This window comes from Odocoileus virginianus, chromosome 8, assembly GCF_023699985.2.
Source record: "Odocoileus virginianus isolate 20LAN1187 ecotype Illinois chromosome 8, Ovbor_1.2, whole genome shotgun sequence".
NCBI classification, from domain to species: Eukaryota; Metazoa; Chordata; class Mammalia; order Artiodactyla; family Cervidae; genus Odocoileus; species Odocoileus virginianus.
In genome coordinates this window covers 78,473,484-78,499,872 of record NC_069681.1, presented here as the reverse complement: position 1 = coordinate 78,499,872, position 26,389 = coordinate 78,473,484, and the positions used below count along the sequence as shown (strand labels likewise).

Sequence of the window (26,389 nt, the reverse complement as noted above, 5' to 3'; positions counted from 1 at the left end):
GTTGGTTAGTTGCTAAGTGATGTCTGACTCTTTTGCAACCCCATAGACTGTAGCCTGCCAGACTCTTCTGTCCATGGGATTTCCCAGGCAAGAATACTGGAGTTGGTTGCCATTTCCTTCTCCAGGGGATCTTACCAACCCAGGTATCGAATAGATGTCTCCTGTGTGTCTCCTGCATTACAAGCAGGTCCTTTACTGGCTAAGCCACTTTGGGTAATTTTTAAAGGACTTTGGGTAACTTTTAAAAAGGGACTGAGAAAAAGAGCAAGATATCAAAGAAGAAGAAAACTGAAGGGACTAGAAGAAATGCTGAAAACTATAATTCAGGAAATTTTTTCTAAAATAAGGATTTGAAGTTACTTATTGTACTTAAGAATATTGATCCACAATGACTAACACCAAGATATTGTAGTGTACTGGGTTTAAAGAAAAATAAAATATTTGACTATCTAGAAAGAAGAGAAGAACACATGATTTACAAGACATTTCAATTAGATAATTATCAGACTTCAAGAGCAACACTTTATGCTCAAAGAAAATAAGTTTATCTTATTAATACTCTCAAGGAAAGAAAATGAATCAAGCATTTTGTATCTAGCAAATTGACTTACAGGTAAAAAGGGCACAGGGGCTCATTAGCCCTTTCTGAAGAAATCTACTAGAGAATCAACTTCAGGTAATCACATGACCAGAAAAACATACAGTTTGTAAAATTGAGACTGGAAAACTATGCAGAAAAACTCAGGTTTTTCAACAGATAACTTGTAGCAAAAATAAGTTTTGGCTTAAAGGAGGCTTAAAAGACATACCAAAAAATATATAAAGGAGCAAGACTAGCATTATAGGGTACATATTTGACTGGTGAAACTGGAAAATGCAAGGAAATAATTACTGTAAACAAATAATGATTCCTTATAGAAGGAAGAATGGGATTGCAATTGGTGTGGAGTATTTAGAGGTGTTTTGCATTGTGGAGGGGAAGTTCAGGGACACTTTTACTTCTTGACCCTATGGTGGTTAGATTGTTCACCTTTGAGCAATTCATTAAGCTGTACATCTGTTTTGTGTACTTTTCTATATTTGTACTTTCTTCCACAATAAAAATATTCTGAAAAATGGGTCACAGAGAGAAGGGAGCAGAGAGGCAAGGGAGAGTTAAACTCCAATGAGAAATGTTGAGATACTGATGTCTATAATGCATTTTTAAAATCCTTTGATATTTATATAATCTCCTTATATTTCTTAACATAAATCTCAGTTTTAAAATATAATACAAAAACAAAAATCCACAAGATTCCCGTTACCTACAGACAAAAGTCAAATTCCTTAATATGTAGCATTTTATCTGAGGACCACATTTCATTTTCATACATCATTTGCTTCCATTATCCCCTAGGCATCAACAGATGGAGTCAGATAAAAATCCTCACTATTGTTTGAGTATGCTGTATTCTTTTTGTGTTTTCATGCCCTTGGGATTCCCTTCCTCTGAAATACTAGTATTATTCCTTTAAAGCTCAGTTAAAGGTTATTTCCTCCATAAACTCTTCCTTTTCCCCAGGCAGAATTATTTACTCTTTTGTCTGTGTTCTTATATCATTTTATATGATACTTTGTCTTAAATCCCTGTAATATTATCTGTCTACATGACCTTTTCTCTGTAGACTAGAGCTCTTAAAGAAAATATGTTGTATTTATTTTGTTTTCACTGCACTTGGACAGTGCTTGGCATATGAGTGAATGAATGAGAAGAGACAGGAAATTGATTAGCTCCAAAGATACTTTGCCTAAGAAAGCCTTTGGGTGCAGGGAAAAGATGCAGTTACTTAATCAGCTATGTACAAGTGGAAAAACAAACGGCCATGAGACTACAAATGCTTGTCTTGTATGTCACTATGTTAAGTAGCACTGTGCATCATGTGAGTCTTCTGTGTTCACACATCTCATGTTTTATTCTGTCACTTTTAATGGATGGATCATATCGCAGGATTTAAAAGAGATGTATTAGTTCTTCAACTAGTATGGTGCTTTCTTCTTAGTCTGTTCATGTTGGTGATGTTTTGTGGTGATTGATCAGAAAGGGTATAGTCATAGCTCTCACAGAGAATACAATGCAGTTAAAACTCTGGCATCTTGAAGCTGTGACAGTATTCTGGGTAAAATATGGGCCAAAAAATTAAATGGGAAGTAATAAATAAAACTTTATGAGTAGATCTTATTAATATTCCCATTTTAATCCAATGAGACAGCAGAGGCATAGAGAATTAAGTAACTTGCTCAAGTCACCACAGTAAGCACAGAAATCAGGACCTGAATTTAGCCAGCAGCCTGCTTTCACTACACTGAATACAAGCACTAAATAAATGATAGTTATCATTATTCTGATGGAGAAAGGGACTCTTTGTGTCCAGCTTTAGGAATATGAAAAACAAAGGCCTCTCATTTCTCAGATAGATCTGGAATCAAATGTCTTTCTTGTTCATTTAGCAGGATAAGTTAATTAGTCTCAGTTACGGGAAGAACAGATTAGAAAAATTGTCAAAAATAAATTTAATACAAATTACAGAGCTTGGGAAATTTTTTACACGTGCTTAAATTTCTTCTTTGTATTCTTGGTGTTCCTTGAAAGTTAATTACACACGCTTTTTTGAGATACAGAACTAATCTATTACTTAAAAAATAAATGGCAAGGGCAACTTTAAGTCTATGCATAGCTTTGACCATTTATATTTGAGATCAAAATTTATGTTACATGATTTATACGTGTTGTTGCAACTAGATATTAATAGTTTAAGTGTTTTAAAATATTTTAGTTGTTTTTAAAATGGATGTTTCTTTATAAATGTTGTGCTTTCCTCCAAAAAAGGTCAAATTAATTATCTTCAATCTCTAAGTCAGTTAGCTAGTGGGAGTCTTCTTTGCAAATAAAGAAATTAAAGGATGGCATGCTATACCAGTTTGAACAATCAACAGCAGTGAACCACCTCATTTCTTGCTATATTTGCATAAGTGTAAATGTCTTATTTTAGGAATTTTTTCCTAAGCTCTCTTTATGTGAAATTCAAACAAAGATTAGGAAGATAATTTTATTATTTGGTTTTTTTTTTTTTTGCAATCCTGTGTCATGGCTTAGTTGTATGTAGCAGAAAAAATTCAATGATTATTACATCGATGAGGTTTAGCATTCTAGGGCTAATACCTATACATAGGAACCTTTGAAAATAGCTACAAGAATAGCATTTAAAAGTTTTCTTGTTGAAGTAGGAAAAACAAAGAGACATTGTTTAAGTAAAATGTGAACTCTAAAAAGTAAGTAATGGATAAAGACCCAGGAAAAAAATATTTCAAAGCCAGGTATTATTTCTCCAAAAGCCAAGTCTCAGGAAAAATTCTTGTTTGGTTATGTTGTAGTTACAAAAATATTAAATTAAATTTCTAAAACTATGTATTTAAAGTATTGCAGTTGTATTGTAGTAGAGGATAAAATTAAATTCCAGTAAGGAGCAAAACCTAATTAAGTATTTCTCTGCCTTCATCCATTTTTTCCAAAGAAGAAAACAGTTCTGTTCCTCTAGCCACTAGGGCTTCCCATTTGTAATGATATTAATAAAACAGCTCAAATGCTTGTCATTATTTAAAACTCACATCACTTGATCCTCAGAACAGCCCAGAGGCAGAGCACGTATTGTATTTTCTCTGTTTTTGCAGTTTTATTCTTTTATCCATTCATTTACCTGTGATGTACTAACGTAACAATAGCTAACATTAATTCACAACTTGCTATGTACCAGACACACTTTCAAGTGTTTCACACATATAAACTCCCTACAATCTAATGAGTACAAAATTATTTATTTCTGGTTTTACAGATGAGGCAACCGAAATACAAAGAAGAAATATTTATTTATAGTCCCACAGCTAGTGAGTGGCACAGCCTGACTTTGAACCCATTACTCTAGCTCTAGAGCTTGCATTTTAATCACTTTTCTCCTCTCTTGATATGATAGCTATAAAAACCCATTATAACTATGATCTTATGAAATAGACAAGCAGAGAAGTATATGGGGAAAAGTATTGTTCATTCAACAAAGATTTATTGAATATTCATTCTGATTCAAACACTGTGCTAGGTATTTGGTGGGAAATTAAACAGACCTCCTCTTTACCCTGCTAGAGCTTACAGTTTAACATAGAAGCTGCTCATTAAACAAATTACAATAATTATGCAAGACAAATGTTTTGCTAGAGGAAATATAGGAATTCACAGAAACATCTGCCAGGAGTGATGAAGGTCTTCACAGAGGCAGTGGTGATTAAGCTGATATTTAACAAGTGAGTTGGTTTATCTACCTTGAGTCTGTCTAACGTAAATTCTAGGCTCTTTCATCTAGACGATATAAATAGAACAGAAACAAGAGGGCTATAGTATCATACAGTATGATTTTCAAAGTTCAAGATTCTACGTAGGTCTGCTAATAAATTTGAAAAACTTCATGTAATAGACAATGGAATAACATTTTTTGTCAAAATTCACTCAGTAGTCACTTATCAAAATAGACCATAAACCAATAGGAGAAATCTTTAAAGTTATCAAACCACCTCTAAGGGTCAAACAGTTTTGTCTATGGGTTCTTTGAGATTTTCAAAAAATGGATAATTTTCATGCAATATATATTTTCTATATCTTATTTACAAAGATGCACAACTTCCATATGTATTTTATGAAACTTTAATGTTTTCTTGACACAAACTAGGACAAAAAATTGAATATGGATTCAAAAAGACCAAAGAAATTCTTCCCAAAATGAAAATCAACGAAATTAAAAGGAACTGCTTCCCACAACCATGTGCAGTTGGTCTCAAGAATATAAGGATAGTTTAATAATTACGAATCTATTACTTCAGTTCATTGATAAGACTAGTTATCGAAAGGGCATTTGACAAATTCCAACCTTTATTATGATAAATAATCTTAAAAAGTGGAAGGGTACTTTGATAATATAATACAGAAGTGCATAGTTGGTTTAACATGGTAAGATTAATGTAATTTATAAATTAAGAGATTAAAGAAGAAAAATTTGATCATCTTAATCCATGAGAAAATGCATTCAGTAAAATTCAGCATCCTTTCATATAAAAAATTTTTTATCAAAAGAAAAACTACCTGACTTAGAAAAATAAAACCCAGTACGGTCAGCATCATGGTTAAATGATGAAATACTGGAAGCACTCTCCTTAAAATCAGAAAGAATCAGGCAGAATGTCTTCTCTTTCCACCCCTGACTGGAGGCCTAGCTGATTTATAAGGAAAATAAAAGAAAGGAAAGTATGAGGAATGTTAAAGAAACAAAATTAACATTTGTCCCCTGTGTAAGAGTACAAAGACAGTCCCTCCAAAATATATAAAACTGATCAGAAGGCTTACAAATATTTATGGAAACAACATCAATTTAAAAAATTAACTGAATTACTATATACAAGTAACAGGACTTAGAAAATGTAATTTTATGAAAGAATCTTATTTATAACAAGCTTCAAAATTATAAAGTGACTAGCATACTTTCAATAAGTGCTGTAAGTGGCCATGTCTGGGCCACAGGAACCCTGCAAAATTGCTGGGTTGTAGTGGTTAATTCCTTCCTGCAGTTAGAACCCCATTTCCTTGTCTTCACAGGTATCTGTCTTCAGTAGGGCTAATAGGAGCCCAAACCCATTATCCAGCTGACCAAAGACTGTGATAGAACAGACCCTTGCTAAGATTTAGACTGGAGAGGTTGTGGAAGTGAGACTGGGCCAAGATACAAAGAGAAATATGGAGGAAGAAAGAAGTAACTGAGAAGAATTAAGAGATCTTAGCACTCTCAGTTGCTGTGTGATCCTAGTCAAGCAACTTGTTCTCTTTAGGAATTATTTTTATAAAACTCAACCAACAAGGGCCCACCTCACAGAATTACTGAGAAGAAAAAAATGAGGTAATCCATATGAAAGTATCATACACAGGCTGTTGTGCTTAATATTCTGTCATCAGATGTTCGGTTTTCCTGAGTAAAATGCAGTCCCTAACTTCTCAAGGAAAAAGAGGCTGTGTTACAACAGCCACCGTAACAGTACTGAAGGGGCTTTCGTGTGGCGTGCAACGCCCTATTGAAACAGGTGCCAGCATCATCCTCGCTTTGTAAATTAACCCACGGTGGTTATTCTCTAGGTACCTGTCAAACTGTCCACACCTGCCAGCAGAAATAGACATTATCAGTAGAAGAGTATAGTGCTTATTGGCCAACTCATTGGTCAACTCACTGTATGGCCAGCATCCTTGACTGCCTGTCCAATGTGTTCTAATTTGTCAGTGTTTTTCCCCCAATTTAATAACTTTCATACCTTTTAAAATCACTGTGCATGTGAATTAAGACAAGACCCCATTAGATCCTTCATGGTCTTTTCTCAAGGGCAGAATGTGTACACACTCTTTCTGTGTCCTTTAAACTCTTCTCAGACAGTTTTGAGTTTGTAAATTTCTGTTCAAAAGATCAAATGGGGAATTCTTCCCAAAATGTAAATATGTAAACCATATTATTGAAATTAAGTCAAAGTTTATATAGTCAGTATTTGACAGTGCTAGATTTACACATAAGCCAGTGTATTCTAGATATATTATTTCCCACCCTGAAGAACAACCTAATGAGCAGTGACTAAACTTTTAGTTAAGTGAAAATTTCACATTTCCAACCTTTTCTTCTTCTGAAAACATTGGTCCTTTTTTTCAGAAGCAATAAACCAGGACAGGACACTGCAGTAGAGGCTTCTAGGTAACTGACATAAGGCACATGGACACGGAGAGATGTGGCAGACTTCCAGGTGATGGAAAGAATTTGTGAAGGAAAACTTGACTCCAATAAGAATTGATCTAACATTTTGGAAAAAGAACTTATTCTGTATTTGAAAAGTTTAGGATTCTCTTTATGCTGACGACTTTACTCCACTGATTTTACTTCTACATCTAACCTTTAGAAATAAAATTTTATAATTTGTTCCCTACTGTTACAAAAAATGGAGAAGGCAATGGCACCCCACTCCAGTACTCTTGCCTGGAAAATCCCATGGACAGAGGAGCCTGGTATGTTGCAGTCCATGGAGTCACGAAGAGTCAGACATGATTGAGCGACTTCACTTACACTTTTCACTTTTATGCATTGGAGAAGGAAATGGCAACCCACTCCAGTGTTCTTGCCTGGAGAATCCCAGGGATGGGGTCACACAGAGTCGGACACAACTGAAGTGACTTAGCAGCGGCAGTTATAAAATATAAGTCTTCTCTAGTGGCTCAGCCAGTGAAGAGTCTGTCTACAACTCAGAACACCCAGGTTCAATCCCTGGAGAAGGAAATGGCAAGCCACTTCAGTATTCTTGCCTGGAGAATTCCATGAACAGAGAAGCCTAGTGGGCTACATAGTCCATTGCCTCACAAAGAGTCAGACACGACTGAGTGACTAACATTTTGACTTTCATTAAAAAATATACAAATTGAGATCTTAAAGCTTAAAAGAATACTGTGGCTCAAATTGAGCCACCTCTTATTTCAAGTTTTAACAAACTTTTGGTTTTGTTTTTCAAAAAGTTTAAAAATATGGCAATATACTACTATGTATTACCTTGGTAGTTTAAACATATTTACTTATAAACTTATATTTACAAGTTCACAGACTTTACCAGGGTTGATCTTACTGAGCCTAAGTATAAATACCTCTGGAAAAATGATTACTATTTAGGAATATTCTCACATTTTATGTTAGCTTTCAAAAATCCTGATTTTTTTTTAATGTATTTTTATTAAATAATTCACTTGAAGTATTCCTAAGAATAATTGTTTATATGTGTAAAACTTGTTTTAAAATGTTTTCTACAGAATTCTATAAACCTGAAGAATAATCTTTTAGAAAAATCATCAGAAGGAGGGAATTTGTGGAAATAAAACTGGAAACATTTAGAATCTTGATGGTGTGCCAAACCAAATGTCAACTGGAGCTCGGCCAAAAACTCAAGTGAGTAGCTTTTTACAGAATATTCCGGGTGTAGTGCCATGCCCCACTCATGAAGTGAAGAGAGTGCCATACTTGAACATTCTCTGTTACTTTTTGTGTTTTAAGTTAAACATTAAGATTGACTTTCTTTTTATTGTAACATGATTTGTAATGAAAAACGTATATAGTTAATATTGATAAAATTGCAAAAACTGCATTCTGTGATTTTAAGATAAAATCGGTAGTCCACTGTGATATGTACAGTTATAGCAGTGGATTGTATACACTTCAATTAATTGCTTAATTATTAATGAAAGTTTCTGATGCAGTTGAAGCTTTCTTTGAACTACTGTTATAAAGCTTTTCCCTATTAGGATAGTACACATCTCTGATCAGCATTCCCGCAAAGAGGCATCAGATTGGGGAATACATCTGTAAAACATCACTTATGAACACTAAGTTCACTTTATTTAAATAATTGTCATTGCTCTACCAAGCTAAATAATACCCAGGAATTTGTTTTTGCTGTTGTGTTTGGTATACTTTTAATAAGTAAAAAAATTGACTAGCCTTTTTTATAGATATTTTACAGTTTTTAGTCTTTATAACTTAAATTTCTAAACTTTTTTCTCATTTTCTATTTGAATCCAAAAGTAGGTCTTCATAAAATTCTGACCAGTATTGGGATATAGAGGGATATTAGGGATAACATGTAAGAGTTTATAGGGTTGTTTATGGTTTTGGATTTTATGATTCACTGGCTGCTTTACAAAGTAAAAGAGTAACAATAATTTTGCAAGTAAACATGCAAGGAAAATATGTGTCTGACAGGAAGCAGCAGAAATTTTTAAATTTTCGCAAAAGAGATAATTTAAGAGATTAATTACAAAAGTCTGGTCAGGGTTAGATAGGACACAGAGAGATGAACTCCCCAGGTTGGTAGATGCCCAATATGCTACTGGAGATCACTGGAGATATAACTCCAGAAAGAATGAAGGTATGGAGCGAAAGCAAAATCAGTACCCAGTTGTGGGTGTGACTGGTGATGGAAGCAAGGTCCAATGCTATAAAGAGCAATATGGCATAGGAACCTAGAATGTTAGGTCCATGAATCAAGGCAAATTGGAAGTGGTCAAATAGGAGATGGCAAGAGTGAACGTTGACATTCTAGGAATCAACGAACTAAAATGGCCTGGAATGGGTGAATTTAACTCAGATGACCATTATATCTACTACTGTGGTCAGGAATCCCTTAGAAGAAATGGAGTAGCCATCATGGTCAACAAAAGAGTCCGAAATGCAGTACTTGGTTGCAATCTCAAAAATGACAGAATGATCTCTGTTCATTTCCAAGGCAAGCCATTCAATATCACAGTAATCCAAGTCTATGCCCCGACCAGTAACTCTGAAGAAGCTGAAGTTGAACAGTAGGAAGTCAAGAAATACCTGGAGTAACAGGCAAATTTGGCTTTGGAGTACAGAATGAAGCAGGGCAAATGCTAATAGAGTTTTGCCACGAGAATGCACTGGTCATAGCAAATAGCCTCTTCCAACAACACAAGAAAAGACTCTACACATGGACTTCACCAGATGATCAACCCCGAAATCAGATTGATTATATTCTTTGCAGCCAAAGATGGAGAAGCTCTATACAGTCAGCAGACACAAGACTGGGAGCTGACTATGGCTCAGATCATGAACTCCTTATTGCCAAATTCAGACTGAAATTGAAGAAAGTGGAGAAAACCACTAGACCATTCAGGTATGGCCTAAATCAAATCCCTTATGGTTGTACAGTGGAAGTGAGAAATAGATTTAAGAGATTAGATCTAATAGAGTGCCTGATGAACTATGGACAGAGGTTCATGACATTGTACAGGAGACAGGGATCAAAACCATCCCCAAGAAAGAGAAATGCAAAAAGGAAAAAAGGCTGTCTGAAGAGGCTTTACAAATAGCTGTGAAAACAAGAGAAGTGAAAAGCAAAGGAGAAAAGGAAAGATACAAGCATCTGAATGCAGAGTTCCAAAGAATAGCAAGGAGTGTTAATAAAGCCTTCCTCAGCAATCAGTGCAAAGAAGTAGAGGAAAACAACAGAATGGGAAAGATTAGAGATCTCTTCAAGAAAATTAGAGATACCAAGGGAACATTTCATGCAAAGATGGGCTCGATAAAGGACAGAAATGGTATGGACCTAACAGAAGCGGAAGATATTAATAAGAGGTGGCTAGAATACACAGAAGAACTATACAAAAAGATCTTCATGACCCAGATAATCCCGATGGTGTGATCACTCACCTAGAGCCAGACATCCTGGAATGTGAAGTCAAGTAGGCCTTAGGAAGCATCACTACGAACAAAGCTAGTGGAGGTGATGAAACTCCAGTTGAGCTATTTCAAATCTGAAAAGATGATGCTGTAAAAGTGCTGCACTCAATGTGTCAGCAAATTTGGAAGACTCAGCAGTGGCCACAGGACTGGAAAATGTCACTTTTCATTCCAGGCTCAAAGAAAGGCAATGCCAAAGAATGCTCAAAGTGAAAGTCAAAGTGAAGTCGCTGAGTCATGTCCAACTCTCTGCGACCCCATGGACTCCACTGTCCATGGAATTTTCCAGGCAAGAGTACTGGAGTGGGTTGCCATTACCTTCTCCAAAGAATGCTCAAACTACCACACAATTGCACTCATCTCACATGCTAGTAAAGTAATGCTAAAAATTCTCCGAGCAATTCTCACAATTGCTTCAGCAATATGTGAACCGTGAACTTCCAGGTGTTGAAGCTGGTTTTAGAAAGGCAGAGGAACCAGAGATCAAATTGCCAACATCTGTTGGATCATTGAAAAAGCAAGAGAGTTCCAGAAAGACATCTATCTTCTGCTTTATTGACTATGCCAAAGCCTTTGACTGTGTGGATCACAATAAACTGTGGAAAATTCCTCAAGAGATAGGAATACCAGACCGCCTGACCTGCTTCTTGAGAAACGTATATGCAGGTCAGGAAGCAACAGTTAGAACTGGACGTGGAACAACAGACTGGTTCCAAATAGGCAAAGGAGTATGTCAAGGCTGTATATTGTCACCCTGCTTATTTAACTTATATGCAGAGTACATCATGAGAAATGCTGGGCTGGAAGAAGCACAAGCTGGAATCAAGATTTCCAGGAGAAGTATCAATAACCTCAGATATGCAGATGACACCACCCTTATGGCAGAAAGTGAAGAAGAACTAAAGAGCCTCTTGATGAAAGTGAAAAAGGAGAGTGAAAAAGTTGGCTTAAAGCTCAACATTCAGAAAACTAAGACCATGGCATCTGGCCCCATCACTTCATGGCAAATAGATGGGGAAACAGTGGAAACAGTGACTGACTTTATATTTGGGGGGCTCCAAAATCACTGCAGATGGTGATTGCAGCCATGAAATTAAAAGACGCTTACTCCTTGGAAGGGAAGTTATGACCACCCTAGACAGCATATTAAAAAGCAGAGACATTACTTTGTCAACACAGGTCCATCTAGTCAAGGCTATGGTTTTTCCAGTAGTCATGTATGGATGTGAGAGTTGGACTGTGAAGAAAGCTGAGCGCCAAAAAATTGATGCTTTTGAACTGTGGTGTTGGAGAAGACTCTTGAGAGTCCCTTGGACTGCAAGGAGATCCAACCAGTCCATCCTAAAGGAGATCAGTGCTAGGTGTTCATTGGTAGGACTGATATTGAAACTGAAGCTCCAATACTTTGGCCACCTGATGCGAAGAGCTGACCCATTTGAAAAGACCCTGATGCTCAGAAAGGTTGAGGGCACGAGGAGAAGGGGGCAACAGAGGATGAGATGGTTGTATTGCATCACCGACTCAATGGACGTGAGTTTGGTTGAACTCTGAGAGTTGGTGATGGACAGGGAGACCTGGCGTGGTGTGTTTCATGGGATCGCAAAGAGTTGGATACAACTGAGCGACTGAACTGAACTGAGCAACTGTAAGATGGTTGCCCAGCATAATCTTTGGTCTTTGAAGAGGATTGCAGCCACAGCCAGAGTCCAGCTTGACAGAGAATAGGCAGAGGGAGAAAACATCCGTCTCTCTCCCTCCCAGCTTCTACCTTTTTTCTTCCTATATTGAACTCATCAGGAAACCAGGAGGGAAGGGCACTCACTTAATGTGTTCTTAAGCAATTGTGCCCCACAAAGGGAAGACGGAAATGTGCAGAGAGTGATTTAGAAGGTCAAAGAGAAAGTATTCAGCACACATTAAAATGAGATTTGTCAGCTACTATTATTAAATTTGTAATATGTTCCAGTCACGGTGCTAACCTTTTCACACACATTGCCTTTTTAATCCATATGGCAACCCTACAACGTAGGCATTATTACCTCCATTTTTTTAGGAAAGAAATCTGATTTTCACAACAACTCATAGAAGTCTGTGGGATAGGTATTAATGTTATCCTCGTTTCACAGATGAGCAAACCAAGGTCTTGGAAAAGTAAATAACTTAACCAAGGGGCAAAACCAATACCTGAGTCTGAGTTTTCATGCTCTTTGCCTTTCTGCCACATCATTCATTGCCTTGGGAATTTTGTAATGCCTTTGGGGAAAAAATGCATATTACTGAGTGAAAGAAGCCAATCTGAAAAAGCCGCATACTGTATAATTTCAACAACATGACATTCTGGAATAGGCACAACTATGGAGACTGTAAAAAGATCAGTTGTTTCCAGGGGTTAGGGAGGAGGGAGGGGTGAATAGGCAGAGCACAGAGGATCTTTAGGGCAGTGGAACTATTCTGTACGATACTATAATGGTAGATACATGTCATTTTACATTTCTCAAAACCCATAAAATTTATAGCAAGAGTGAACTCTAAGATAAACTATGGACTTTAGATGATGATGTGTCAGTGTGTGTGTGTGTGTGTGTGTGTGTGTGTGTGTGTGTGTGGTGTGTGCTCAGTCACTCAGCCGTGTCCAACTCTTTGCAACACCAGGGACTGTAACCCACCAGGCTCCTTTCTCCATGGGATTTTCCAGGCAAGAATACTGATGTGAGTTGCCATTTTCTTCTCCAGGGGATCTTCCCTGGAGTAGGACCCAGGAATCAAACCTGCGTCTCTTGCATCTCCTGCACTGACAGGCAGATTATCATTGTGCCACCTGGGAAGCCCCAATGTGTCGATGCCAGTTCTAGTGTAATAAAGGTACCCCTCTGATGGGGAGACTGTATATGTGTGTGGGCTCCATCAGTGAGCCCATCTCTGTCCTTTCTACACAGTTTTCTGTGAACCTAAAACTGCTTGAAAAAAATATATTTTTAATAATTTTAATTTAAAAAAGAAAAGAAAAATATAGCACATCTTTAATTATGTTTACTGTGATCCACATTTCATTTCGTTTTGATGAAGAATGACTGATAGAGAATATCAAACTCTTTCTCAAGGCTTTCTTAGAGCTTTTCTCAGCCCAAGAAGAAAGGATTTATTACAAATCTATTGATTTTCTTTTTTTAAGATTAACAATGGACATTAAACAGGAGAAAGCCATTATCTTTAATGTGATGGTATAATCCATTGGGTTGTTGCCTTTTAAGGGAATGTAATTTATTAAAGAGGCATTTGGGACCCATCTTAGCTGATTTTCTAATGTTTCTTTCTTTTTCTTTTTTTTCCATTCTGGTTACTTTGTTTTTACAGTAAGCTCTTAATTATCCCAGGACAGGTAATTTATTTCCATTAGCTCATTTAGGACAGGGACAGGATAACTTTATAAGATATTAAGTAAGAAATCTGAAATTATTTCGTATTTTGGCCCATTCAGAACAATATATAATTTGAGTCCTCAGCCAGTTCTCACTGACATAGATCGTGGAGAAAAGGAATATATAGCCTCAGATATTAATACTGGGATTTATATTGCCTCTGAAAAATCTTTCTCTGTTTTCTTTTGTTCACCATCAATATGTGCCATAGGCATTCCTTCCAAGTTCATATATAAGCAGGCAGCATGCAAACGGGTCAGCTGGGCAGAAGAACTTTTTTTGCTATTCTACCTGTGAATCTTTGAGCAGATAAACAAGTTTCTGAACACTTTCTCTGCTGTTTTTCTGTTCTAGGGAATACTTTCTAAAGAACCAACTCACTTCTATTTCCTCTGAATATGTCATGAACTCAGAGGCCCCTGTAATAGAGGGAGTTTGCCACTGGCTAGATCTTTTCCAAGATAGGAGACAAATCTTTCCACACAGATTTATGTCAATGCAATGGACATTCATTCATCTGACTTACTGTCATCTTCTTACTTTCTCAGGCTGGGCTGCAAAACACAGTTTGACTCATAAAAATGTGCCAGATTCACTACCCTATGGAATATGTCTGAGGAACGTGTCCTCATTTCTAAATGTAGCCCTGGCTTCCAAATACTAAGGGCAAGGCCTCTGCCAGCCCGAGGCAGGTTTCCCACAAGGCTGTGCAAAGGATGAAGGATCAAGATGTCTAACCCTTTATTGCTTGTCAAGACCTCTATATACTTTTAGTAGAACATTTCCAAAGTTTGGAATATGGGCCTCTACCTTCATCGGACTATTTCTGTCTACTCATCTCACATGTCATTTGCCTAGGGAGAAAGTGAAGAAAGCTGTTCATGGTAGCTGCCAGTATAAGTGAGACACCAGAACTGCTCAGGGCTTAAACTGAGCATAAACCTCCTCGACAAAGAGTCAGATATCTCAGTCTGAAGTTGGGTCAGAGATGCACATACAGATGATATGCCCTGTGCAAGTGTCACCTTTTTTAATTGGCACAAAGGTATCTTTTGCTCCCCAATTTGTGAGTCCTTGAGATGGTGAATGCCAGCCAAAGAGGATATTTTTTTCCTAGTTTTTATGAAAACATCATATAGGCTAGTGCAGACTGTGACCTGACTAAGGGGACAGTCTAGGTTTGGTTGGCAGAAAATCCAGGGACCAGATTATAAATTCAGATAGCCAGGTTGCCAAGGCTAAGAATGGTATTTAAAAGAAAGCAAAGCAACCAGTTGAAATTCTGGGGCTATTCTGGATCTCTGTTCTCACCTTACATGAGCAGGTCAAGTCCATTTCTGAAGCCAGTGACTCATAAGCAGCTTCTGATTTATGCTTAATTCCCAGACTTGTGGGTGGGTGGAAGGGACAGGACAGGGTGATGCAAGGAGTTATATTCTGGGCAGGAAAGTATGTGTGGGGTGGGGTATGGTCTAGCCAGCTCCATTGGGTCTGTTCTCCATAACCAGTATCTATATCCTCATCTCCCTCCTGAGCCCCAGACACTTGTGCCTGACTGGATGTCTTGGCATCTTAAACTGCACGTTCCAGTGCACCTCAAACTCAGTCTTGAATTTTACCATCTTCTCCTATTAATATCATAGTGAAAGACACTTTCAGTCAACTCATCATTCAGCCAGAAACCTGGAGTGACCCTAGTCTTATTCTTCTCTCTTAAATTCACATGCATTGTCACCGTGTCCTCTCCAGCCTGCATTTCTAATGAAATGTTAACTCATCTCCTTTGCATCCCTAATGCTACTGCTCTGAGTCAGCCATCTCTCATCTGAAATGCAGCCTACTAGCTAATCTTTGGGGGCTTCCCAGGTGGCACTAGTGGTAAAGAACCCGCCTGCTAATGCAGGAAACTCAAGAGATGTGGGTTTGATTCCTGGGTTGGAAAGATTCCCTGGAGGAGGGCATGGCAACCCACTCCAGCATTCTTGCCTCGAGAATCCCATGGACAGAGGAGCCTGGTGGGCTATGGTCCATAGGGTCTCAAAGAGTTGGATATGACTGAAGCGATTTAATATGCATATGAATTGGTCTTTGGTATCAAATACCCCTCATCCATTGTCTAAAATGCAAACAGAGTGACCTTTTAAAAATTTAAATCTGATTATGTCTCTGTTCTTTGGGAAAATCCTCTGTGTCTTCAGTTTTTTTTGGGGGGGGTGGAGTGGGGGGGGTAGAAACTCAAATTTCTGTGCATGTTAGACAAAGCTGTTCATGATTTAGCCCTGCCCACTTCTCATGTCTCTCTCTTTTTTGTCTACTCCATCTTTTACTCAGTATTCATGCCACATCAAATTACTTTGGGATTCTTTTTGAATCATTCATGCCTTTAACTTAAAATTCTGTCTTCATCACATTGATTCCCTTTGCTAGGTTCTCAATACTCAGTCTATTGGAAGAGTCCTGTTCTTCTAGCAGTTGTCACATTAATGTTACTTATATATTTCTTTGTTTTTCCTTTCACCAACCTTGAAGCAGTTTGAAGTCCAGCCTGTGTCACTTATCTCAGTAACCTAAGTGCTTAGCACAGTAACTGAAAATTATAGGCATTCATTAAATGTTCATATTGTAGTATATGCTAGTTATTTCAGTAGGGTCTCTTTTCTACTGTGGAGTAATAGGAGGAGTTGCTACTCGGATACATTTAGGCTAGTGTTTTGGCAAAGTTTTAATACTAGAAAGGAAGATGTATATACATTCACACCACAAAAAGTTTTGGGTTTCAGGGTGTTAAAAATTGAAGCGTTGTCATGGTGAAGACTTTCAATCTAGGAGACATTTCTAGAGGAATTTTTTTCCAGCCAGGTCAGATTTCTGGTCACCCCCTCTTTTTTTCCCTCTGAGAGAACTGGGGTTTGGGTATCATGCTACCTTTTCCACTGCCACCTTCTTTATTTTCAACTGTTAAATCTTTCAGTCCTTGACAAATGAGAAAGTATTTTGCAAGGATGACTCTTGCAAGTTTTCTAAGGGTTTCCTTTGGAAGTTGTGAGGTAATGAGCAAAGGGGCTCCACATAAAATCCTCCTATGAATACTTTTTATTTTTCCGAGAAGAATGCTGGAAGGAGATAAGACAGGTGGTGGGTCTCATATAATGTTTATCTATACTTTGGAGGTCACCTGTATTTGGTGAATTTCCTGAAAGCTAACAAGCTAAGAAAGAATTAAGAAATAGCTGGGGTCTGTGTAAGAGCTGGGATGGAATAGGGGCTAGAGATTTGACATGATCCTGTACCTTAGTTGGAGGAGACATAGCAATAGAAATGGAAGTAAGGAGAAGCCTCAGTTGATGATGCTACAGGAGATATCCAGCCTCTCCTTCCTTCCTCTCTGCCATCATTTCTAGCTTAACTCCTCCATGGATCTTTGCTTTGGTCCACAGTGGGGAAGTTCAGAAGATTTTTGCATGGTCAAAGGAATGATGAGAAGGACATGTGAAACATAGCCTCATAGCAGAAGCTATGGGGATGCAGAGTTATTTTGGCCACCAGACTAAGGTAGTAATTCCCAAGGACTTTCTGTATGTAAATAGTGGTCTAGCAGATATACAGTAGATGCTCATTATTGTTCTTAAAAAAGTAACACCCTAGAGAATAAGACACTAGTGTTTATGTTGTATTTCATGATTAAGTATGACTAACTATTCTAGGTCCTTCCTTTTTATCCCCTGTGGATTTAGAAAGTATTTACTGGAGCTAGTACATACAGAGCCACATCTGTGTAAAATGACATCTGTTTCAGGACCACAGCCCAATTGTGGAGTTGAAAATATGCAGTCACAAGCCTCATGTGGCCACTGCATTCCTAAAGCCCGGGCTAGATGTGTCTGCCCATGAGATCACCCCAGCTACCAACCAAACATATTTCTCCTCTGAATTATTGAAAAGTATTTTAAAACATGACGTATCTGAAAAATTCATGGCTTTCGTTTGGTTTGTTTTATAGCTTTTACTGATTACACACATTTCCTCTATGGCTTGAATGGATAGCAGCATGGGCTGTGGTAATAAATCCTTCCCTCTGCAGACCTGTGTCATGTATACACCTGGGTCAGAGTTGCACACCAGATGGCAACTGAAAATGAGTTGATATCTATGGTAAGATGGTATTTAGAGAAAATACATTTACAAGTAAGACAGGATGTGCATTTCACAGTAGCGATTTTAAAAGTATATGGAATGAGTCAGTTGACAAATATTATTCAGTGCCTACTCTGTGTAGAACCTTGTGAGGGTTGCTGTTTTGGTGTTGGGCAGCCTGGATGTAGGGCTTAGAAGTGTTACTAATACATCATCTCCTATAAAACTGGAAAAAATAACGATTTCCTAAGTTTTTAAAGGTTTCTCCACTTTTGATTTTCTGTGTTATGAACTTGGAACAGAGATTAAAAACATTTCGATCATCAAGGATACGTTTTCTGTGGCTTTTTGAGTAGGGCATGTGTGAAGTGACCCATGAAAGACAGCATCTGTTGGCACAGCCATTGATTAGGTGATCTAGATAGATTTGGTCCATAAACAACATAGAAAGGTCCGAAGGACTTTAAACGCCCAGGAAAGTCTCCATAAAGATACACAGAGTGTAGAAGTGACTGTGACTTTCTGGTCAGAAATGTCAGTTTGTCCTGAGGTACACATTCTTTAGTAACTGCAAAACTATTCCTGGAAAGTGAACGGGTGATAAGTTAGTGAACTAGGCCATCACCTACCCTCTCTAAATAGGTACAACCAAAGATGAAATTTCCTTCTGCACAGTTAAGATCATAGGACCATACCTTGGCGTCCCATACTGCCTCCTACTTTCATGAAGCAAAGATGAAGTTTCCTAGTTTTCACAATATTTTACTGGAGGAAATTCAAGAGACAATTCCACTGCAAGAAAGAACACTGTGAATTGGCCATAAAGTGTTTTGAAAGACTTGACATGGCTCTTTTAACTGCTATAATATCAATATCTTGGCAGATTTAAGGAGGAGCCACATGTAAGCAGTTTTATGTTCCCTAATTTTGAAATTAGATTTCTGTGCTTATCACTGAGGAAGACCAGCAGTGAGAAGGCTGCTGATCACTTGTGGGGGTGAGGGAGCAGAGAGGCAATTTGTTTGAATAATTAACAACAATAGGTAAAAATCTGAAAGTCCTTCAACACTCTTAGGAATATTTGCATTTTTAAAAGATTCTCTCTTGGGACTTCCCTGGCAGTCCAGAGGTTAAGACTCCATGCTCCCACTGCAGGGGCCTCCAGTTGGATTAGTGACTGGAGAACTAAAATCTCACATGCCACATGGCGCCGCCAAAATAAATAAAATAAAGAGGTGTTATCTTAAAAAAAAGATGCTTTCTTAACCCAAATAAATCTGTATAAATCTGTGAGGGTGGTGGGGGTGTAATTCTGACAGTATAACACAGTGGGATAAAAACAATCCAGCAATGCACAGAAAGCTATTTCAAAGATGGGTGAGGGATACAGAACTCTGGAGACCAGCCCCTTAAATGGTTCCTGCTTTCCCCCAGCCTTTTTACTGATTTTCTCAAAGCCTTAAGTGTTTTCTTAATGGATCCCAGGCAGAACTTAAGGCTGGAGAAAGAAAGAATGACTGGTAGGAAGCAGAAGGTGGAGAGGACATGAAGATAGGACAAGTGGTTCTTCCTATATTCTGGTCATTGTAAGTTAGAAAACATCAGGGTTTTATAATGGTTTATTATAAACATGTCTGTGTGTGGATTGATTTGGCTGTAAAAACATCAGAAGTGTAAAAATAATGATAGACCACAATGGAGAAAATAAGCTTTGCTCTTTATATCAAGCACTTGGAAAATATTTAGCCCCATTGCTCTCTTGGGCTGGATTGATACTGCCTGTGAACTTCCTTCAAGAAAAGCACAACCAGTTTCCAGTTTCACCATCCATTTTTATTAACTCCACATTCTCAGAGGAATCTTTGTGCATTCCCTTGAATATCAGGACTAAATTTGTTTCACCCCCTATGGAACTGTCTTACTGGATGTAATTTTCTAGGAAGTCAGTTCTGCTCTCCAAGACCAGTAGGAATACCTGTGACTATTCTGCCATTGTTCTGCCTACTTTGTTTTAAGTCTCCGGACATTATTTTCATAATGAGGGGAAAAAATTTTTTTTCTAGTGGAATAACTTTAGGGCCAGCATACTTGCTATGAGAGGTAGTGAGTACTTAAATCTATCTATCACATGTGGGCTGAGAAACTCTTCTTTGGCTAAGATAGAGGTAATCAAACAGAGTTGTTACTTCAGTGGGAGTGTTAATGTCATAGAAAAGGAAAATGAGCCAGGAGATTTGGGCTTTCATTAAGCATGAGGGAGGAGGAGGGGAAGAACGATAAAGGATAAAGACCTAGAATGTAAAGTTAAAAGCTCTAGGTCAGTGCTGCCCATAGAAGTATAATTTGATCCACATATATAACTTTAAGTTTTCCAGCCTCTTAAAAAACAACAACAACAAAAAAAAAAAAAAAACAGTAAAAGGAACAAATGAAATTAATTCATTTAATAATATGTTTTATTGAAACCAGTATATTAAAATGTTGTCATTTTGATGCATAATCAATGTACAAAAATTACCCTGAGATGTTACTTTCCTTCTTAAGTCTAAGACCTTTAAATCTGCTCTAGATTTTACATTGGCAGTGTGTCTCCATTCGGACCAGTCACACTCCAAGAGATCTGGTGGATAGAGGAGCTATATGAAATAGCCAGGAGGAAAGACATGATGGTGATCTGAATCACTTCATTTATTTCTTTATAAATGAATTGTTACAAATAAGTAAAAGTTCTTATTACATCTAAGTTAGAGCATTAACAAAATAATGAGACAAAATAATTAAGAGAATTACCTAACTTTGGACAGTTATCTTCAAGAAATAGATTGGTTAAGGAAGATTTATGTGACTAGGGTAGAATTTACTGAGTTAGACTTCAGGTAGATATAAAGGGGTCAGGGTTTATCTTGAATTGCAGGATGAACCTGGAGTTCATTCAACAGTGATCTTGATTTCCTTAAGCTAAGTGAGAAAAACAGCTCTGCCCTGGAACAGAGTGAAAGTAAAGGTGAACTCCGAAGGTGATAACTCTTAAAAACCCCATGAACATGTAAACCTAACAAAGAAGGGGATTCAGTGTCCTAAAGGTAAAATGTATAACTGCTTCCCTGAGGTTAAGTGAACCCCCAAATCTCCTTTCTGCAATAAAGTAAATTGTATCTGTATGAAGTGCTTTGTTAATTGTGAAACTCACATACAGACATGGCTTATTGTTATTGGCCAGAGAAAGGACTGTTCTGTGGAGAAGAGTTATTAGGAACATCTAATGGAAAATCCATCATCCCAGCGCATCATTAAATCTTGGAAACTTGCTCCCCTGGGCAGGTGGCAGAGAGTTAGTAGAGGTAAGGGAGGGCTAACTTTCTGTTGGGGGCAATCTTAGATTTGTTTTATCAAAACATTTATTGCCCATCCTTAGAAACTTCAGCCCATTACTCTCATTATGTATTTAGTGTGAGGGCATATACTACTTCATAATTATTTTTTCTCCCCCTCAATGTGGGCTTTCAGTGGCTTCATAAAAGTGATAAATGGCTCTTCTTGGACACACAAAATAGAGATTGGCAGGCAATTTAAAGTTAAGATTTCCCAGCAGACACATCACTACCAACAAGATCACCTACTGACTCCCATGTACTCTGAGAAATGTTAAAATAAGGCCAAGATTTTTATGGTCCCCACTTTCTGCTGCCCCGAAGGCTTTTCTGTGCTTCATTTCTTCTGTGCCAGCTACAGCTGTGTTTTCCCAGTTGTGTTCCCTAGGGGTACACAGACATACCCTAAAAGCAGTCATTTCAAGTGCCTCTAGGTTTTGCCGAGACAATTGCATGAGAAAAATTATTTGCAAAATGGCTTTGGAAGACACAAAAGCACTTTATATCAGGTGACAGCTGGAAATCAGTTCACTCAGAACCCTTTTATAAATAGCCTGTTCTGCAAATACTCCCTGTAATGATAATTATAGCACTTTAAATAAACAATAGGGTTTGCTCTCACATAAGTCCATTTGAGCTTCACCACAACCTTGTCAGAGCATTTGAATGATTCCATGTTTCTGATGCAGGACCTGAAGTTCAGAATCTTTGATGACTTGGCCAAGGTCACACAGCTGATATTTAATACAACCAGCACTCCAGTCCCACATCGCCTCCTCCTTTTTGTAAGTTGTGTTTTCCAGGCCATGCAACCTGGAAGCAACATACTCATTGTAGCCACTCATACATACCACACTCAAAGTGAGCTTTTTTGAGGCTCCCATTGTAATTCCACCTCTACAACTTCTGCCAACGAGTCTTAGGGTCTTTTTTACCCTAGAAATCTTGGTGGGGGTACGGGTTGGGAGGAGTAGAAGCTCACGTATGTTTGGCACTTGACTTGTTGGCTACACGGTGGTGGCAGGTACCGTTTTTATTATTCTATGATCCAATTTGGAATCCATGATGTCAACTATCATGCCCATGTTGTGGAGCAGCTGAAACTCTCTGAAGGTACTGAGACTGCCCAAGCACTGTGCTCTCTCACTTGTCTGGTCTAACTCTAGGCTATTCCCTAATGTGGCTCAGGGTTCCAGCTGAAAGATCACCCCTTGAGTGGGAGAGTGACCTTTGCCCCACCCCCCAGCGTCCATTGTTACAAATGCTATTAAACACTGCCCTCAACAGAGTCTTTAAGGAAACTGCTCTTTTTTTTTCACTCCCTTTTTGTATCCCCCTGTCCCTGGAGGTCCCTAAGTGCTAAACCAGAGAAACATCCAGGTAACAAGCCCCCACAGAGTTCAAGCAAAGCTGTCTTGCCTTTGAATGAGTTATCTCCCTGAATACCCTTAGATCCTCCAGCCAACAGGCTCTGTGGGGCCTACCCTGCCCTTCCTTCCCACTGGGCAGACAAGTCCACAGTTTAGATTATCAAGCTGAGGTCTCTACATTCATAACTGCTAAAATGATTTTTCCAAACACTCCATTTTCTCAGTACTCTTTATGAATATCTATCAGATCGAAATCAGATTTTTCTGCCTGAATGTCAGGATCCTTCACCAATTGTTCATTTTAGCTTATTTTTCATGCCCCAGGACATCAGAGACAGTTTGTATGTAATAGGCATTTTCTACAATTATCAGTGGGTTAATTGAGTAAATTAATAAGCTCTGGATGACAGATTGGTGACTGATTTTTCTTTCTCAGACATATATCTAGATTTTTTTTATTTTTGCTTAAAAAATTATTTTTCAAAATGTGTAGCTCATATTTATCATCAGCATCTTTTCCATCTTTTCCTTATGAATCTGTATAATAACATTGTTGGCAAGGGATTGTTAGGGTCTTTTTTATTATTGAGGGAAACCACATTAATTAACAGAACACTGTGTTGGTTATTAATCAACCCAGACCTCAAGTTAAACAAAACCTGCTCAAGAGCTCATAATCTGAGGAAGGTTAGAGTAATTTAGATCTGTAAAGGGACATGCAGACACTCACATAAATACATAGTGTCTTAGTGTTAAAAAATAAAAGTCATCTAAACTTTGTGTGACCATTAATGCAAGTGGTTTTATGTGGTTTAGAGTTTAAGAATAGTCATGAGAATTGCATATTCAGAGAGCATATGGCCAGGTTAAAAAATAAATCAACACTCACTTCCTTTTTGGAGAAACTCCAAGAAGGAAATGAGATTTCCAACACTCTTGCTATGAGGAGGAAGAAGCTGAGGTTTGGTTGGGACTAATGAACCATTATAATTCTCTCCTCCAGATTTGAAATCACCTGAGAAATATATACAGGTGTCAGAAAGAGATTATAATAAAAATGTTGTCACTGATAAATCTAAATTGGAGACCATATCTTAGGCCTAAAATTGCTTTCCTATTTCCATCTTCCTTTTATCCTGAATGGAACTCACTTGTTGGTCCCAGATAGATCAGCTGGACATTCCCAGGACATTCACAGACCTCCTGTGCTGAAGAGAGAAGGACTGAGGAAGGGTCACCAGTCAGTTCTCAAGAGAAACAAGGAGAATGGGCTGCATATGCGTAGTGACCCTTTCCCCTGCCTCATCAATCAGATAAATCCAAGAATCAGCAAACTTTTACCATAAAGGCCCAGATAGTAAACATTTTAGATTTTGAGGCCTTACAGTCTTTGCTGCAGCTACTCAGCTCTGCTATTGTTGCAGGGGACAGCCATAGACAATGTGTAGATAAGTGAGAATGGCAGTTGTGTTCATTTGTTAAGACTTCAAAGTACTGCAGAATGTGTGCCTTGAGCAACAGAAACGTATTGTCTTTCAGTTCTAGAGGCTGAAAATCTGAGGTCAAAGTGTAGAGAGAGTGGGTTCCTGAGGGCTGTGAAGGGGAGAATCTGCTGTGTGCCTTGGTTCTGTCTTCTGTTGATTTGGTGACAATCTTTGGTGTTCCCTAATTTGTAGAAGCATCTCCCTGATCTGTGCCTTCATCTTTACCTAATCCCTGTATACATATACCTGTCCAGATTTCCCCTTTTTTATAAGGACACCAGTTAAATTGGATCAGGGGGCCCACTCAATTCCCATATAGATTAAGGCCACATTTTGAAGAAACAGGAGTTAGGACTTCAACATATAAATCTGAAGGAGATACAATGTTGTATTTTATATACATGTTATGTGGCATGAAATACTCTTCTTATTTTTTCCCAACCATTTACAATATGAAAATATATGTGAACTATACAAAAACAGGCCCTGGGCTGTAGTTTACCAGCTTCTGAGATAAGACACTCCTTCTCTAGAGGGGAGGATTAAGTGAGGAAGAAAAGGAGGGAACAAAGTGTTCCTCCAGTCCTAATCCCTCCAGAGGGGTGAGGAGGAGTTCCCTGCTCTCTGTGGAAATATTAGCAACGGGATAATAAATATCCATATTATATAGCCCAAAGGACTGTGGCTAGCTTGGAAGCAGATTATATTCCAGGAAGAAAGGGAGGCATTAACAAGGATGATGGAATTTAAAAAGCAGGCCAAAAATAAGAGGGAAAAAAAGGAATAAGCAGAAAAATTTTAAAAATTAGAAATATTTGCAAGTGTAACATACAGTCTTCAGTTTATAGCATTTAGAAAACACAGTAGGTCTTATAAGAAACTGATCAACATGGTCAAAGTAATTTAATGACAAAGAGTAATTCAACTAAATTCACAAGTAGGAAACCTGGAGAGAAAGGTAATGCAGAAGTCTAAATTGAGTTTACAAGAACCTGATTTCAGCTATGGTTGTAGAGTGAAAAGAAAGTGTTAAGTAGAAAACAATCTCTGTTCTAAAGACTAATTCTTGTCTTTTTTGAAACCTCTTTATTATATGTTCTTAGAATATTTCTTACTCTTCATTTTAGAAGAAATGCAAGTTAAGGTTTTGATTTTCATTGTAAAACTTGTTTATGTAGATAATCCTTTTAGTTAGCAATCTGCTTTAGGCCCTTAATTTCTTATGATTTCTTATAATTTTTTTGATTGATCTTAGTCTTTAGTTTCTAGTGGTTTGCTGTATAACTTTATTCCAAGCTTTTATGAACCAACTGCTGATTGTTGGAGGGGGTGGTCTTAAAAGACATGCCACCCTCACCTGCCTTTCCATATAATATCAATACTTGATAAAATCTACTCAAATATCAACCCATATGATAAGACAATATATATACGTCATCTTTTTTTTTTTACCTCCCTCTTGAATTGCCTTCATAAATTTGTGATTTAACTATGGCATCTGAGCTTTAATTAAGGGTCAGTTTTTTTTCTCCAGTGGGCTTCCCTGGTGGCTCAGCTGGTAAAGAATCCTCCTGCAATGCGGGAGACCTGGGTTCAATCCCTGGGTTGAGAAGATCCCCTAGAGAACAGAAAGGCTACCCACTCCAATATTCTGACCTGGAGAATTCCATGGACTATATAGTCCATGGGGTTGCAAACAGTTGGACAGGACTGAGTGACTTTCTCTTTTTCTCCAATAGCCATAGAAGAATAGGGCTTCCCTGGTGGCTCAGACGGTAAAGCATCTGTCTGCAATGCTGGAGACCTGGGTTCAATCCCTGGGTTGGGAAGATCCCCTGGAGAATTCCTGTATCTTTTATGACACTCCTGTTAAAGATTCAATTGTATTATTTGGTGCCAGTCTCTGAAAAACTAATAAGTTATTTTTAGGCTTTAGCACTAGAAATAAGATAATTTCTCTCTGATGAACTGTTTCCTTTAAGACATGGCATTAAACTTTTCAAGATTCACTTTGCTTTGCCTCTTCAGAGGCTCAGATTCAAGTCGTGCACTTGATTCCAGTGGAGAAGCTCAACCTGGGATTTTCAGTTCAACTATTTCCTTTTTCACTTTGTAGTTTGGATCTTTTTGTTATCAGTATGCTTTGGTGGTTTTATTACATAGTGCCTTTTGTTGCAAAGACACACAAAGTTTTTCTGAATGTAAGTGGGATATAAAAAATGACTTGGCACTCATCACTTTGTCCAAGCAGATTATCCTCTAATA

At 37.9% G+C, this 26,389-nt stretch overlaps 1 protein-coding gene across 1 annotated transcript in view; it reads left to right on the top strand.

Annotated features, from left to right (window-relative positions):
* Nucleotides 1-26,389, top strand: part of STARD13 (StAR related lipid transfer domain containing 13) — a 495,175-nt gene that overhangs the window by 105,941 nt on the left and 362,845 nt on the right. The window contains exon 3 of the mRNA XM_070471789.1: nt 7,904-8,039. Coding sequence (XP_070327890.1) covers nt 8,010-8,039 — 30 coding nt within the window. The 5' untranslated portion in view covers nt 7,904-8,009. The remainder of the gene's footprint in view (nt 1-7,903; nt 8,040-26,389) is intronic.